Source organism: Dipodomys ordii, unplaced genomic scaffold (genome assembly GCF_000151885.1).
Source record: "Dipodomys ordii isolate 6190 unplaced genomic scaffold, Dord_2.0 Scaffold102, whole genome shotgun sequence".
NCBI classification, from domain to species: domain Eukaryota; kingdom Metazoa; phylum Chordata; class Mammalia; order Rodentia; family Heteromyidae; genus Dipodomys; species Dipodomys ordii.
The window spans coordinates 1,762,134-1,777,858 of NW_012267318.1; the positions used below are offsets into that span (position 1 = coordinate 1,762,134).

At 43.6% G+C, this 15,725-nt stretch overlaps 1 protein-coding gene across 1 annotated transcript in view; it reads right to left on the reverse strand.

Moving 5' to 3' along the window:
• Flt3 (fms-related tyrosine kinase 3) overlaps positions 1-15,725 on the reverse strand; it is an 81,934-nt gene that overhangs the window by 21,299 nt on the left and 44,910 nt on the right. The window contains exons 10-17 of the mRNA XM_013027277.1: positions 8,070-8,173; positions 7,386-7,494; positions 6,941-7,119; positions 5,383-5,483; positions 5,163-5,295; positions 4,977-5,081; positions 2,218-2,328; positions 571-724 (exon numbers count right to left, since the gene is read on the reverse strand). Of these exons, the coding sequence (XP_012882731.1) occupies positions 571-724; positions 2,218-2,328; positions 4,977-5,081; positions 5,163-5,295; positions 5,383-5,483; positions 6,941-7,119; positions 7,386-7,494; positions 8,070-8,173 (996 nt within the window). The remainder of the gene's footprint in view (positions 1-570; positions 725-2,217; positions 2,329-4,976; positions 5,082-5,162; positions 5,296-5,382; positions 5,484-6,940; positions 7,120-7,385; positions 7,495-8,069; positions 8,174-15,725) is intronic.

The window sequence follows — 15,725 nt, forward strand, 5'->3', positions numbered from 1 at the left end:
GTTACACTTTATAAAGGAGGAAATCAAATACAATTTGCTCCATTACAAAGTTTAGAAAGAGTGGAACTTGGAAATACACTTCATTCTCTTGTTTCTAAACCCAGCCTATATTCCCTTTAAAAGTTCATGCTAAGACAGGCACTGGGCTCATGTCTGTAATGTTTCAAGCTGATGTTCAAAGCCAGTCCAGGCAGAAAAAAATGTGGTTTTTTTTTTCATGTCATTCTGGCTTTTTGCTAATCAATTGGAAATAAAAGCCTCATGGACTTTTCTGACTGGGCTGGCTTCAAAGAGTGATCCTCCTGAGAAGCTCGGATTACAGGCATGAGCCACCAGTTCCCAGCTTTATGTCTGGTCTTTCCCATTTAATCACTTTTGGCCATGACTGGCAGAGAGTCACTTAGAAACAACTGATACTGGAACAGAACTGAATAGCAGCAGACAAGAGACTTTTCTAGATCTTCGGCCTACAGATCAAACAACACGTTTAGGTATTGGTCCATGGAGCTGTTAGGTGATCAGTGTCCAGTGATGTTTAGTTACAGAATACACCCTGACCCAGCTTCTTACCTGGAACTTGGATGTGACTGAAAAGTGGGGTAAAAACTAAAATTGTTGTCCTTGAAAATCTCTGTCCATGTCCTGTGAAACTTTTCTCTTTTACTTCTTAGATAATTGAGAAGATCACCATAGCAACAGTATTCAAAAATCAAGTAGACTGGTCCTGAAATACAGTTTTAAGTAGACATAATTAAATTGTTTTCTCTTCTTGTTCTTTTTGTTTTCTAAGTCTGCATAGCACATGCCATACTCTTTGGGAGTCTCAATTCTCCCCTGCCTTTGGGAAAGTACTTTTTCTGAGTCTTTTTATACTTTAAATTCAAGTTTGGCTTTTTTGCTCAAACTTCGTTTGGAAATTGCCTTTCTCTTTGGGTCTTGTGCACATGGCCTTGCCAATACCACCAACCTCTTGGATGCTTGTCTGTCACTGAGAGTTACACAACAGCTGCATTGTGGACACCGGGTACATAGTTGGGATCTCGACTCAGTGAAGATACCTGGGTTGAAGGCTTGGTCCCAAGCCTATATTGCTGTTGGAAGGTAGTGAAACCTTTAAGAGGTAGGGCCTAAAGGAAGGAAGTTAGGTCACTTAGGGAGTATGCCTTTAAAAAAAATGTCTGTCTGAGGCTTGAATTCAGGGTCTGGGCACTGTCCCAGAGCTTCTTTGGCCCAAGGCTAGTGCTCTACCACTTGAGCCACTTCTGGCTTTTTCTGAGTAATTTATTGGAGATAAGCGTCTCACAGACTTTCCTTCCCAGGGCTGGCTTTGAACCATGATCCTCAGGTCTGAGGACCTCAGCCTCCTGGGTAGCTAAGAGGACAGGTATGAGCCACCAGTAAGAGTGTGTGCTTTAAAAGAATAAAGGAACGCCTTGTATCTCAGTCCTTCTGATTCCCAGCTGCCACAGCTGTTTCACTCAAGACCAGTGCTCTATCAACCACCTTCCAGCGTTGGGGTGGCTGATTGGAGTTAGGAGTGTCATAAAATTTCCTGCCAGGGCTGGCTTTAAACTTCAGTCCTCAGATCTCAGCCTCCTGAGTACCTAAGATTACAGCTTCTGGAGCTTTGCACCTTTCTTTGAGTATTTTTTGTTACACTGGCAAAAAGCTGGCTAACATAGTTGGCAGGTATATGCTGTTTGTCTCAGGAGAGAGCCATCCATTCCCTGTTCTCTCTTACATCTATTTTTCTCTTTTCCCTCTTCTTTTAGCTTCAGCTTCAGGCCTGCTGTCTCAGAAATAATGACCCTTGGGCACCCGACTTGGGTATTTCTAGGCAAGAGCAGAGAACCAAAGCGCATGTCCCAGGGAATTGTGGGAAAATTAAGTGTGAAATTCCATCTTGGCTGTTTGGAGGCAGTCCAATGGGGGCGGCGACCAAGCTGTGCAATTGTTTTCATTACTGCCTTTATGGCGGCTTCACAGAGGAAGGAGGAGCTCCCACACTACAGAATTGTTTTTAATGATGTTATGCATCCCAAGAGAGCAAGTAAGACAGATATACTCTATACTGCCACATCTGGTGTATGCAGTGCCCCGTAGCTAATGCTTCTTGAACCGTGAGCCCACACCAGGACTTCAAAATGAGAATAAATGTTCTCTATGTCTTCAGGCTGTAATCGTTTGGACTGGATGTTTCTGGGAGAAGCTGCTTACCTGAAAGTGTGCAGGCTCCCAGCAGGTTCACGATATTCTCATGGTGGCCCAGGTGTGTCATCATCTTGAGCTCTGACATGAGTGCTTCTCTTTCAGAGCTGTCTGCTTTTTCTGTCAATGGAGTAGGATTAAAAAATTGTCAAGGGCTGGGAAGGTGGATCAGTGGTGGAGCGCTTGCATGCATGAGGCCCTGGGTTCGATTCCTCAGCACCATATAAGCAAAAAGAAAAAAAGCCGGAAGTGGTGCTATGGCTCAAGTGGTAGAGTGCTAGCCTTGAGCTGAGGGACAGCACCCAGGCCTAAAGTTCAGACCCCATGACCAGACCAAAAAAAAAAAAATTGCCAAATTAGCCAGGCACCGGTGGCTCATGCCTATAATCCTAGCTACTCAGGAGGCTGAGATCTGAGGATCACAGTTCAAAGCCAGCCTGGGCAAGAAAGGCCATGAGACTCTTATCTCCAATAAACCATTAGAAAACCAGAAGTGGCGCCGTGGCTTAAGCAGTAGAGTACTCACCTTGAGCTGAAGAGCGCAGGGATAGTGCCCAAGCCCAGAGTTCAAGCCCCATGACCGACAAAAAAATAAAAAATTAAAAAAATTGTCAAACTCATCCCGGTGCCAGTAATCCTAACTACTCAGGAGGCTAAAATCTGAGAATTATGGTTCAAATCCAGCACAGGTAGGATTTTTTCTTTTGTTAGTTGTGGGGTTTGAACTCTGGGCCTGGGTGCTGTCCCTCAGCTCTCCAGCTCAAGGCTAGCACTCTACCATTTGAGTCACAGTGCCACTTCCAGCTTTTTCTGTTTATGTGATGCTGAGGAATCGAACCCAGGGCCTCATGCATGCGAGACAAGCACTCTGCACTGAGCCACCTTCCCAGCTCCCCCACCTTCCCTGTGAGATTCTAATCTCCAATTAAACAACAAAAAGTGGGAAATGGAGCTGTGGTTCAAGTGGTAGAGTGCCAGTCTCAGTCATAAAAGTTCAGGGACAGATCCCAGGCCCTCAGGTCAAGCCCCAGGATGGGCACAAAGAAAAACAAAAACATTAAATTTTAATTGAGTACTCATGGCTCATGCCTATAATCCTAAGTGAGTCTGAACACCGAGGCTGAAATCTGGGGATTGTGGTTCAAAGCCAGCCCAGGAAGGAAAGTCCATGAGACTCTTATCTCCAATTCACCACCACAAACAAGGGAGTGAATGTGTGGCTCAAAGGGTAGAATACCAGCCTTCAGTGAAAATGCTAAGAAACATCACTCAGACTCTGAATTCAAGCCCCAGTATCAGAAACACACACACACACACACACACAGAGAAAACAGAATGAAAGGAAGATGAACAAGTATGTTATAATTATGATCAATTCTGTGGGAAAAGCCTACAGAGATTTTAGGTCACATACTGCCGGAGGTTTTTTCCATTTATGTTTGGTGCTGGGGATGGAACCCAGGGCTTCATGCTCTACTGCACGTGCTCTGCTGCTGAGAGAGTGCGCTTGTCGGTGGTGTGAGAAGGCTTTCCTGAGGAAGTTTCCCTTAAGCTGAGGTCTAATAAAAGAGTGGGAGGTACCTAAGTGAAAGGGGAAGAGCAGGTGGAAGGATCCACCAGTGCAAAGACGCTGGAGTGGGAGGACCATGGTGTTCTGAGGAACTGAAATAAGGTCAGCATGCTGGTGTGCGAGAACAAGAGGAAGAAAGGTTTCACAGTGCCCAAATTACTCCAGGTTGTGTGAACCATTGTGAGAGCAATTGAAAGCCACTGGAAATGTTCAGGAGGCAAATGAAGATTCTTTGCATTTCATGACTGTCACTTGGACTGCAGCATAGAATGCCCCCACAAGAGGTTGGGGATACAGATCAGATGTTTTGAAGGCTACTGCAATGGAACAGGAGATGGAAACAGAGAGAGGAGGATGGATCCAGAAAACAACAGGCAGGACACCTGATTGGAAGAGCTTTTGAGGAGTTGGAATGATTGTAGTGTCAAAGGTTTACCTAGATCCGTGGCCTGTGGCCTCTCACCATCCCTCCCCGATCGCCATGCAGAAGGAGCTGTGATGGAAGCTGGGAGTGGGAAAGCCCAGTTTGGATGAGCTGCATGAGAGAGACTTTTGTATCCAGGCACTCGTGGCTCACACCTGTAATCTTAGCTACTCGGGAGGCTGAGATTTGAGGACTGCAGTTCGAAGGCAACCTTGGTAGGGAAGTCCATAAGATTCGTATCTCCAATTAGCCAGCAAAAAAGATAGAAGTAGAGGTGTGGCTCAAGTGGTAGAGCACCAGCTTTGGTTGGATAAAGCTAACAGGTAAAGTCTAGGTTCTGAGTTTCCAGCACACACACACACACACACACACACACACACACACACACACACACACACACACACACCAGGAAGGAAAGAAGTGATGGAAAAGAGACTGGCACAGCCAAGTGCCTATGGCTCACACTTTTAATCCTAGCTACTCAGGAAACTGAGATCTGAAGATCACAGTTAGATGCCAGTCCAGGCAGGAAAGTGAAACTCTCATCTCCAATTAACCATCAAAGAGTGGCTTAAGTGGTTGGGTGCTAGCCTTGAGCACCAAAGCTCAGCGACAACATCCAGGTTCAAGCTCTAGTACCAGCAGGAAAAGCAAGCAAACAAACAAACAAAAAATAAAAACAGGAAGGAGAGAAGTCTGGAAAAGAGACAAGCAGGAAGCTACTTTTCATTCTCGTGCATTGTTGTTGATGCTATTCTGCAGTATGTACTGTACCTTTCAGCATTTTCACGGCCACCTGGATTGAGACTCCTGTTTTACTAATTCCATAGGCTGTGGCATTCATCACTTTTCCAAAAGCCCCCGAGCCCAAAACCTTTCCTGCAAAGATAAACGAGAAGGAGATGCGTCAGAATGGTTTTCCAATGAAGAAGCAATGCCGTAGGAACATTCAGCACTTACCAAACTCTAAATTTTCTCTTGGGAACTCCCATTTGAGATCATATTCATATTCTCGGAAATCAATGTAGAAGTACTCGTTATCCAATGAGCCGGTCACCTGTACCATTTGCAGCTGGCTTTCATACCTAAATTGCTTCAGAGAAGAAATAATGCATCAGTGTGTGGCCAGGCAGTTCTGCAGATCACCCAAACAGTCATGCACGTTGGCTCTTATTTTTACCTTTTTGTACTTGTGGCAAATCAGCATGATTAAAACAATAATGAAAGGAAGACAAAGGCCAATTGTTGCATAGAAGGAGATATTGTCTTGGATGAAAGGTCCTGTAAGAAGAGAGCATCACTAGGTAATGAGGTAATGAGACAGAATTCTTGCGCAAAATTAGACATAGCACACTATTCATGAGAATCTCTCACTTCCTGTTTGAGTGACCACCATGTTCAGTCTTTGCCAGCCCTATGTTAATCAGCTCCCCACAGGAAATCAGACAACCTTTTTCAAAGGGACAAGTTCTCTTCCAGAAAATCTGAAACAATTCTGAATGCATTTAAAAGAAAAAAATTATTTACCTGAGTTATTAGAATGATACCCATTCAAACCTGTCCTTGAAGCCCAAATCAGACCCCTTAAAATACCTGATGTTCAGAAATCATAATGTTCCTTCTATGAACATGGAATACTTAATTTTTTTTCTTTTCTTTTGTTTTTTGTTGTTTTGTTTGTTTTTGTGCTCGTACTAGCATTTGAACTCAGGACCTCATACTGTGGCTTGGCTTTTGCACTCAAGGCTACCACTTGAGTCATACCCCTCTCTTCCAGCCTTTTGCTCATTAATTGGAGAAAAGAATCTCAAGGAATTTTTTGCCCAGGTTGGCTTCAAACTGTGATCCTCAGATTTCAGCCTCCTGAATTGCTAGGATTCCAGGTGTGGACCACCAATATCTAGCAAGAGCTTAGATTTTTGGTTCTAGTTAATTTGAACTATTAATGTAGATGGCTTTGTTTCAATGCAATATAATTTAGGAGGGCTCTACAAAGCAAAGTCAAACTATAAAACAGGAAGTTAAAGGTAAACAAGGAGATTAAGAAATGGGGAAATAATAGAAAGGCCAAATGACTAAATCTGCCTCATCTGAGTTGGTTCTTACAGTGGACTTTTATCATACCAGAAGTGTAACTTGAGAATAACAGTAAATAGAACTCATCCCTAAATGCAAAATTGTACAGGATACATCAGGGGAATTCTCACCTGACTCAAAAAAGCCCTCTATTCTCATACTCTGATCCTATACTTCCTTGTAAAAATTCCCCCAGCATAATGCAAGGGCAGGGACTAAATCTGAGTGAGGAACTACTAGTGGAAAGTAGTACAATAGAAATTGTTACCAAGGCCATGATGGCTCACACCTGTAATTTTAGCTACTCAAGAGACTGAGATCTAAGGATCAAGGTTTGAAGCCAGCCTGGGCAGCAAAAAGCTGGAAGTAGAAGCATGGCTCAAGTGATGGAACACTAGACTTGAGTGAAAAAAGGTGAGGGACAGTACTTGGGTACTGAGTTCAAGCCCCAGTACCAGCACAAGAAAAGAAAGAAAGAGAAAGAGAAGGAAGGAAGGAAGGAATAGAGAGAGGGAAAGGAAGGAAGGAAGAAAAAAGAAAGAAAGAAGGAAGGAAGGAAAAGCAAGGAGGAAAGGAAGAAAGGAAGGGAGGGAAACAGGGAGGGAAGGAGAGAAGGAAGGAAGGAAGAAGGGAGAGAAGAGAAGGAAGAATTTGCAGCATACCTGGTGAGTTTAAATGAATTGTTTCACAAGACGTGCCCACTGAGTTATATGCACAGCACTTGACCAAAAACCCCTTTACAGCCTCACTCATATTTAGTGTACTACTTGTTATCCACTGTCCAAACACTTTTCTGTGAGCCTTTTTATTCCAAACTCCTTCAGTAATTTCTTCTGTGCAACTAAAAAGAAATGGCAAAATCAGATAGGCAGGACTGTGGTTAGATGGAAAATTAGGTTTCTAAGCTTTAGTGAGGATCCAAACAACATTCATCTGGGGGTAAGTTCTAGGGAACAACCAGTGGCCCTAGGTAATTAATTACATCTGATTCAGGAAGTAAGCATGGTAAGCATTCATTTTTTTTCTCAATCTGTATTTATGAGAAAGAAGCAATAGGTCAAAGTGCCTTATGCCCTTCCATTACAAGAAATGTCAGAGTCTGATTACTTGGGAGACTTGTCTGAACACTTTTTCCAAGTCCATGAGGGTAAGGGGTATCCATCTGAGGAGCAAGACGCCTGACTCGCTGATGCTTCTGCTAGCACTTGAGGCTTCCCTAAAAACAAACAACAGAAACAAAATGCCAAATAAGTTCAGGTAATGTTGGTCTTTCTTACATTGCTTCAGGAAAAGCTGTGTGTTCCTGAGAGATCCTCTCACCCTCCCATCTGCCACATAACTTTTTTTTTTTTTTTTGGTCTGAGCAGGAAAATCTGTGTGTCTCATCTCCAATAAACCACCAAAAAGCTGGAAGTGGAGCTATGGCTCAAGTGGTAGAGTTCTAACCTTGAACTAAAAAGCTCAGGGACATCGGGCTGGGAAGGTGGCTCAGTGGTAGAGCACTTGCCTTGCATGCATGAGGCCCTGGGTTCGATTCCTCAGCACCACATAAACAGAAAAAAAAAGCTGGAAATGGCACTGTGGCTCAAGTGGTAGCACTCGCCTTGAGCTGAAGAGCTGAGGGACAGCACCCAGGCCCAGAGTTCAGTCCCCATGACCGGATCAAAAAAAGCTCAAGGACAGCTCCCAGACCCTAAGTTCCAGCCCCAGGACTGGCACCAAGAGATGGAGGTGGGGGAAGAGAGAGAAAAAGAGAGGGGGGAGAGACAAATTATTGACAATTTAACTTACTTCTTATATTCAATGTGAACATCTTGGTAAACTGTGCATCATCATTTTCTGCATGGAATATATATTCTCCTGGCTGATGCTTGTGATTGCAAAACTTAGATACGCTGTTTGAAAAAGAATTAAAGATGGACTTAGCTTGATTCTTACAAATGTGCTACCTATTCTTACAAAGAATGCTCATGAGAAGGGTTTTCCATGAGGCTAGCCCCACTTGCCAGCCTTCATGGAACAAGGAGGCATCAGTATTTGACACCCTTGCTGCTCAAATGTGGTCCATGGGCAGGCGGTCTTAGCATCAGCATCCATATCCTCTGAGAACTTGGTAGCAATGCAAATTTGGAGTCTACCTTTTCAGACCATCTCTTCTGGGACTGGTGGCTCACACCTGTAATCCTAGCTACTTAGAGGGCTGAGATCTGAGGATCATGGTTTGAAACCAGCCAGGGAAGAAAAGTCTTTGCCACTCTAAGCTCCAATTAACCAGCAAAAGCCTGGAATTGGAGATGTGGCTCAAGTGATAGAATGCCAGTTGAGTAAAAAAGCTAAAGGACATTGCCCAGGCCCTAAATTCAAGACCCAGTTCCCCCCCCCAAGACATACACACCTATACATGGCCCTACCTCTTAGAGTTCTGCTTCTTCCCAGCACCACTCTGAGTAAGAAACTTTAAACAACTGGATATTTGGGGGAAATTTAAAATTGATCCCAACTACTCCAGCTCCTATCCTCAGAAACATCACAGTTCAAGTGTGCAAAAAACTCCTACAGAAGTTCTTAGGGGAGGAACACAATGGCACAATGCCTATGTGCCTCTGATCATATGAAATAATATTTACTGAAGTGAACTCCAGCAAATGGAAACAAGAGGGTTTGTTTTTTTTGTTTTTGTTTTTTTTTGCTTTGTTGCTGTTTTTGTGTCCTTAACTTTTTTTTCTTGTTGGTTTATCTGTCTTTGGGAGGTTAAAAGAGGGCACAGAAATGGAGGGACAAAGGATGAACAAATGCAGCAATGGTGCTCACTAGACACTATGTTGAAAACAAACTATATAACTTCTGGGTGGAGGATAAAACTGGGAGAAGTAAGGGAAGGAGTAACATTGTCCCAAATGAAATGTACGTGCTACCTGCCTTATGTAACTACAACCCTTCTGTACATTATCTTCATAACAATAATTTAAAAATATTTACAGAGGGCTAGGAATATGGCTTAGTGGTAGAGTGCTTGCTTAGCATGCATGAAGCTCTGGGTTCAATTCCTCAGTACCACATAAGTAGAAAAGGCTGGAAGTGGTGCTGTGACTCAAGTGGTAGAGTGTGACCTTGAGCAAAAGAAGCTCAGGGACAGTGTCCAGACCCTGAGTTCAAGCCTCATGACTAGAAAAAAATATATATTTACAGAGAAAAAAACCTACAGGAGAAGAACAGTTAAAATACTGAGAATATGTAGATGATGGACGAAAGCCCAGGAGAAAGTAGGTGAGAAAAGTTGAGCAAATTTCACAGAACAAGGGCTTGAGTTACATCCCTCACACAAGTTGGTTTTAGATGAAAATTAAAGGAAAAATCCACAGAGAAAGAAAAGCCAGGCCTAAAGCCAGCTGCAAATGGTACAGGTGACTGGCTCAATGGATAACAAGTATCTCCAATTAGCCACAAAAAGCCAGAAGTGAAGCTGTGGTTCAAGTGGTAGAACTCTAGCTAGCCTTGAGCACAAAATCTAAGGGAGAGCACTGGGGCCCAGAGTTCAAGCTCCAGGATTGGAAAAAAAACTACACACAAAAAAACAAGAAAACAAACAAACAAATAAATATAGTTGAGAACCGACTGCAAGTTTAAAAAATGGGCTTCTGTTCTTGAAGAATTTACAGCCTGGTGAGTCAAGGAGCAGTTACGGGAGCTGAACGTGTGGTACACACCTATAATCTTGGCATTGAGTCAGTCAAGATTTTACAGTCAGCCTGCTACACAGCAAGAGCCTGTCTCAAAAAAAAAAGTAGTTATAAGTAGAGTATAGGAAGTCCTACCACAGGAGAAGTAAAAGTTCAGATTTGAGGTTTCAGAAATATGACAAGATATGTGTTGTCTAAGATAGAGAAAATGGGGAAGGAGGCAGGCACAGGAAAAACAAAATTACAGGTACTGGACTGAATATGGAAAAAGAAGGCAAGAGTAGAGTCCTAGGTGGTCTGAGAATTCAAACACACAACTGGAACCAGGATCTGGTGGCTCACACCTGTCATCCTAGCTACTCAGAAGGCTGAAATCCGAGGATTGTGGTTTGAAGCCACACCAGGCAGGAGGCTCTATAAGACTCTTATCTCTAATCAGCCATCAAAAAAAGCCAAAAGATGGAGCTGTGGCTCAAATGGTAAAGTGCCTGCCTTGAAAAAAGAAGCTAAGGGAGAGTACCCAGGGCCTGCCACAAAGAAAGGAAGAAGGAAAAAGGAAGGAAAAAAGAATGAATGAAAGAAGAAGAAAGGAAGGAAGGAAGGAAGGAGGGAGGGAGGGAGGGAGGAAGGAGGGAGAAAGAGAAAGGAAGAAAGAAAGGAAGGAAGGAAGAAAGGAAGGAAGGAAGGAAGGAAGGAAGGCAGGCAGGCAGACAGACACTGGGTGCCAGTGGCTCCCACCTGTAGCTACTAGCTACCTGTACCTCTAGCTACTCAGGAGGCTGAGATCTGAGGATCACGGTTCAAAGCCAGCCTGGGTAGGAAAGTCTGTGAGACTCTTATCTCCAATAAGCCACCAGAAAACTGGAAATGGTGCTCGCCTTGAACTGAAGAGCACAGGGGCAGCGCCCAAGCCCAGAGTTCAAGCCCCACAACCGACCAAAAAAAAAAAAGAAAGAAAGGAGGGGGGGAGGGAGAGAAGAAGGAGGGAGGAAGGAAGGAAGGAGGGAGGTAGGGAGGGAGGAAGGAAGGAAGGGAGGAAGGAAGAAAGGGAGGGAGGGAGGGAAGGAAGAAGGAAAGGAGAGAAGAAAAAAAGAAAGAAAGCTTTGTTAAGAAGATTGAACCAGCCTGCGGTGGCTCACACCTATAATCCTACCTACACAGAAGGAAAAGATTTGAAGATCCTGGTATAAAACCAGCTGGGTCGATAAATCCAAGAGATTCTTATCCCCAGTTAACCAGCTAGCCAAAAGCTAGAAGTGGAGGTATGCCTCAAGTGATAGAATACCAGCTTTGAGTGGAAAAGCTAAGCCAGAGTGTATGGCCTTGAGTTCAAGTTCTAGTGCCAGCACAAAAAGAGAGGGAGGAGGAGAAAGAAGAGAAGAAGGAAGAAGAGGAAGAAGAGAGAAAGGAGGAGGAGCAGAGGGAGGAGGAGGAGCAGAAGGAAGAGGAGGAGCAGAAGGAGGAGGAGGAGCAGGAGGAGGAGATGGTTAAAGAAGTAAAGAGGGGGATTTCTTACCCTGACCTACTTCTGGAAATGAAACAGCTGATGGCATAGAAGTGCTATCAAGATTGCAGGAAAAGGGGCTGGGAAGGTGGCTCAGTGGTAGAGCACATGCCTTGCATGCCTGAAGCCCTGGGTTCGATTCCCCAGCACCACATAAGCATAAGAAAAAAAAAGCCAGAAGTGGAGCTATGGCTCAAGTGGTAGAGTGCTAGCCTTGAGCTTTAGAGCTGAGGGACAGCGCCCAGGCCCAGAGTTCAGGCCCCACGACCGGACCCAAAAAAAAAAAAAAAGATTGCAGGAAAAGCCCAAGGGTGACCTGGGAGTTCGGAGAGAAGATAAACCCTAGCTGAGTGCCGTTCCCAGACCTCAGAAAGGCAGCATTAAGTGATCAAAGAAAAGATGTAGGGCTGGGAAGATGGCTCAGTGGTAGAGTGCTTGCCTCGCATGCATGAGGCCCTGGGTTCGATTCCTCAGCACCACATAAGCAGAAAAAGCCAGAAGTGGCTCTGTGGCTCAAGTGGTAGAGTGCTAGCCTTGAGCTGAAGAGCTGAGGGACAGCACCCAGACCCAGAGTTCAGGCCCCACAACGACAAAAAAACAACCAAAAAGAAAAGATGTAAACTTCCCAAAAGGAAAATGTAATTCGCTCAGGACAATGGTTAAAGACCTTTTTATTTTTGTAAAAAAAAAAAAAAAAGACAAAATAAGAAGAAACAAACAAAAACCCCACAAAAACTCTGGTGTGGTGGCCCATGCCTTGAATCCCAGCACTCATAAAGGTGAGGCAGGAGGATCAGGACTACAGGAGGACAGGAAATGACCATGGGGCCAATCCAGAGCAGTGTCAAAAGCTCTAGTCAATTTCATAGAAACAAACAATGACCAATACACAGTCAGCAAGGTCTTGGGAATGTTTTTCTCTTCAGCTCCTTGTGCTGTCTCATGGCATATGGCTTGCCACAGAGAACATCCCTTAAGTATTCCCACTCTTCTGAACAATTTCCATGTAGGAAAAGGATCCTATCAATAACCAGAACACAAAACCACTCCTCCAGCTTGCTTTAACACCCCAACCCCCATCTTCACCCCCACTCCCATACCATGACATTTGCCCTACCGAGCACCACTGTGTGGCTGTGCTAATCAAGAAGACTATCTAACCAACAGATGAGAGATTCAACATTTCTTCTTTCCTCCAGAAGTTTATCTAAAAATGGTACAGGTGGAATAGTTAGGAGATCAGGAACTCTGAGCTCAGTTGGAGTGAAACAATATCTTAGTGATTAAGATGTATTAAAAAGTGTTTCTTCCGGGCTGGGAAGGTGGCTCAGTGGTAGAGCGTTTGTCTTGCATGCCTAAGGCCCTGGGTTCTATTCCTCAGCACCACATAAGCAAAAAGAAAAAAGCCAGAAGTGGCACTGTGGCTCAGGTGGTAGAGTACTAGCCTTGAGCTGAAGAGCTGAGGGACAGCACCCAGGCCCAGAGTTCAGGCCCCACGACCAGACACACACACACAAAAAAAAGTGTTTCTTCCTTTGTTGCCAAAATGCAGGACACTTTTATTTTCCACGTACTTAGCACCCAGAGGGTGGGTGTTGAGAAAGGACAGGCTTTTTGCAGAGGGTAATTTTACTATACAGCAAAGAACGCTTTATTTTTATTTATTTATTGTTGGTAGTGTTTGTTTTTGCTTTGGGGTTTTCTTTTTAGGTGGGTAAGAGTGAGGCATGACACAGAAAGGAATGCTTTTTTTTTTTTAATAAAAAGGAGCAAAGAATGCTGGGTGCCCTGCATATTCTAGCTACTCAGAAGGCCTAGAGAGCTGAGGATTGAAGTTTGAAGTCAGCTAAAGGAGAAAAGTCCATGAGACTTATCTCCAATAATTTGAAAAATAAAGAGCAAGAGATGTTTGGGCCAAATCCGATGGCAGAATGTAAGAAAGCATGAGGGAGCTATGATCTTGTAAAAGCAGAGGGGAGATGCTTCTCAGGAAGTGAAGATTATAGAATGCTGCTCTGAGGCCAGCTCAGGCAAAAATGTTCAGAGAACTCCATCTCAACCAATGGCTGAGTTCTGTAGGACATGCTTGTCATCCCTGCATGAGCGAAAGGACAACAGCTGAGGCTGACCCAGCTGTAAAGCAAGTCTCTACCTTGAAAATAACCAAGACAAAAAAGGGTCAGAGTTGTGGCTCAAGGTGTAGAACACTTGCCTAGCAAGTGCAAAGACCCAACTTCAATTCCCAACAGTGTGGGGAAAAAAAATTCTTTTTAAGATGATAGAGTGAGGATGGTGATAATTTCATCTATCTCCATACAATGACAAGCTCATTTTAATTTTACTTCAAGGATGCTGACAATCTGGAGTTGAATAAACATTAAAAATTCAACAGGAAGCCAGGTGCCGGTGGCTCGTGCCTGTAATCCTAGCTACTCAGGAGGCTGAGATCTGAGGATCATGGTTCAAAGTAAGCTCCAGCAGGAAAATCCATGAGACTTTTATCTCTAACTTCCAAAAAGCCAGAAGTGGAAGTGGTAGAGGGCTAGCATTGAGTGGAAAAGCTAAGTAAAAGCTTGAGCTGCATTCAAGCCCTAGTACAATGACGAAGACGAAGGAAGGGAAAAAAATTAGACAAAAAGAAAACCCGAGTTGATAAATATAAGGAGACTTTTTTTAGACAAGATCACTAAATAATTGCAAAGTCTGTTAAATTTGGTGTAATTTTTACTATGAGACTGAGAAAAGTAAGGTAGATTTGGTGTTTATCACTACATTGAGAAGAAGTAATACAAACTAGCAGGTAAACTATCCCAAAACCTGTTATCACGACTAGGATATCAGGAGAGCTGAAAGTTGCAGTTTAATCGACATAAACACATAAAAGCAAGCCTGAGGAAACCTGGGTATAACATTTGAGGAAGCAAATTGGAGAAATGAAGCTGTGAAGCAGAGAAGCCAAGAGAGTTTTGGCACCCCAGTCATGACCATACCGAAGTTTCTGCAGGAATACTGCTAAGACATGGGCCTTTCAGTGATAAATCAAAAAAAAAAAAAAAAAAAGGAAAAAGTGGGGTCACTACACCACTAAAATCGACTTTGAAAACACTGTACTTCACCATCCCAATTCACCGCAATGGAATTGTTGCTTTTAGATGGCAGATCAAGGAAGCAGACCAAACAGGAGCAGTACACCAGTGGCTCACACCTGTAACCCTGGCTACTCTGGAGACTGAGATCTGAGGATCATGGTTCAAAACCAGCACCAGGTAGAAAAATCCATGAGACTCTTACTTCCAATGAACTAGCATTTGAAAAAATCCAGAAGTGAAATGTGGCTAGAGCACACCCTGGGTTTAAGCCCAGAACCTACACACACACACACACACACACACACACACACACACACACACACACAGTGGCACAGTGGCACAGCGGCTCATGCTATAGTCTTAGTTACTTAGGAGGGTGAAGCAGGAGGCTCACTTAGCTCTGGGATCTAAACCCAGCTTGGGCAACCCAGCTAAGCCCTGTCTCAAAATATCATTGGTTTAAAGCTGAGAAATTTGTCCCAATTTTGTTTCGATATGTCTGAAAGATGAGCTACAAATCCATATTTTTAAATACTTGTATATATGACACTTAAATAGTTGTTTTAGAGAGCACAGGCTGAGAAACAATGGCCTCTGCCTCTCATATGCCTCACTGTCTAGCCTGAAGCCATGGCACACAGGATTAAGACATAAGAAGAGTTTCAGTTACAGAAGATACAAAAGGAAGATAGATCTAAAATATAGTGGGACATGATAAATGATACAGGACTCCAGGTATTCACACATAATGTGACCAAAGGAGGACACTCTTAGTACAGGAACACAAAGGCAAAATGCCTATCTGCTCCAATCATATACTATTTATCGGAGTGAATTCCAAGAAATAGAAACTAGAAGTTTTTTCTTTGTTGTTGTTTTTGTTTTCATTTCTTTTTGTCTTTCTTAATTTACCTGTTTGGGAGGGGAAGAGAGGTCACAGAAATGGAGGGACAAAGGGTGAAGTGGTATTTACATGACAGTAGGTTAAAAATGGTATAACTTGTGGATAGGGAAGAGAGGAAATACTGGGAGAGAGCAAGGGAAGGAGTGACATTGTCCAAAAAGAAATGTATTCATTGGGCTGGGAAGGTGGCTCAGTGGTAGAGCGCTTGCCTTGCATGCACGAGGCCCTGGGTTCGATTCCTCAGCACCACATAAGCAAAAAGAAAAAAGC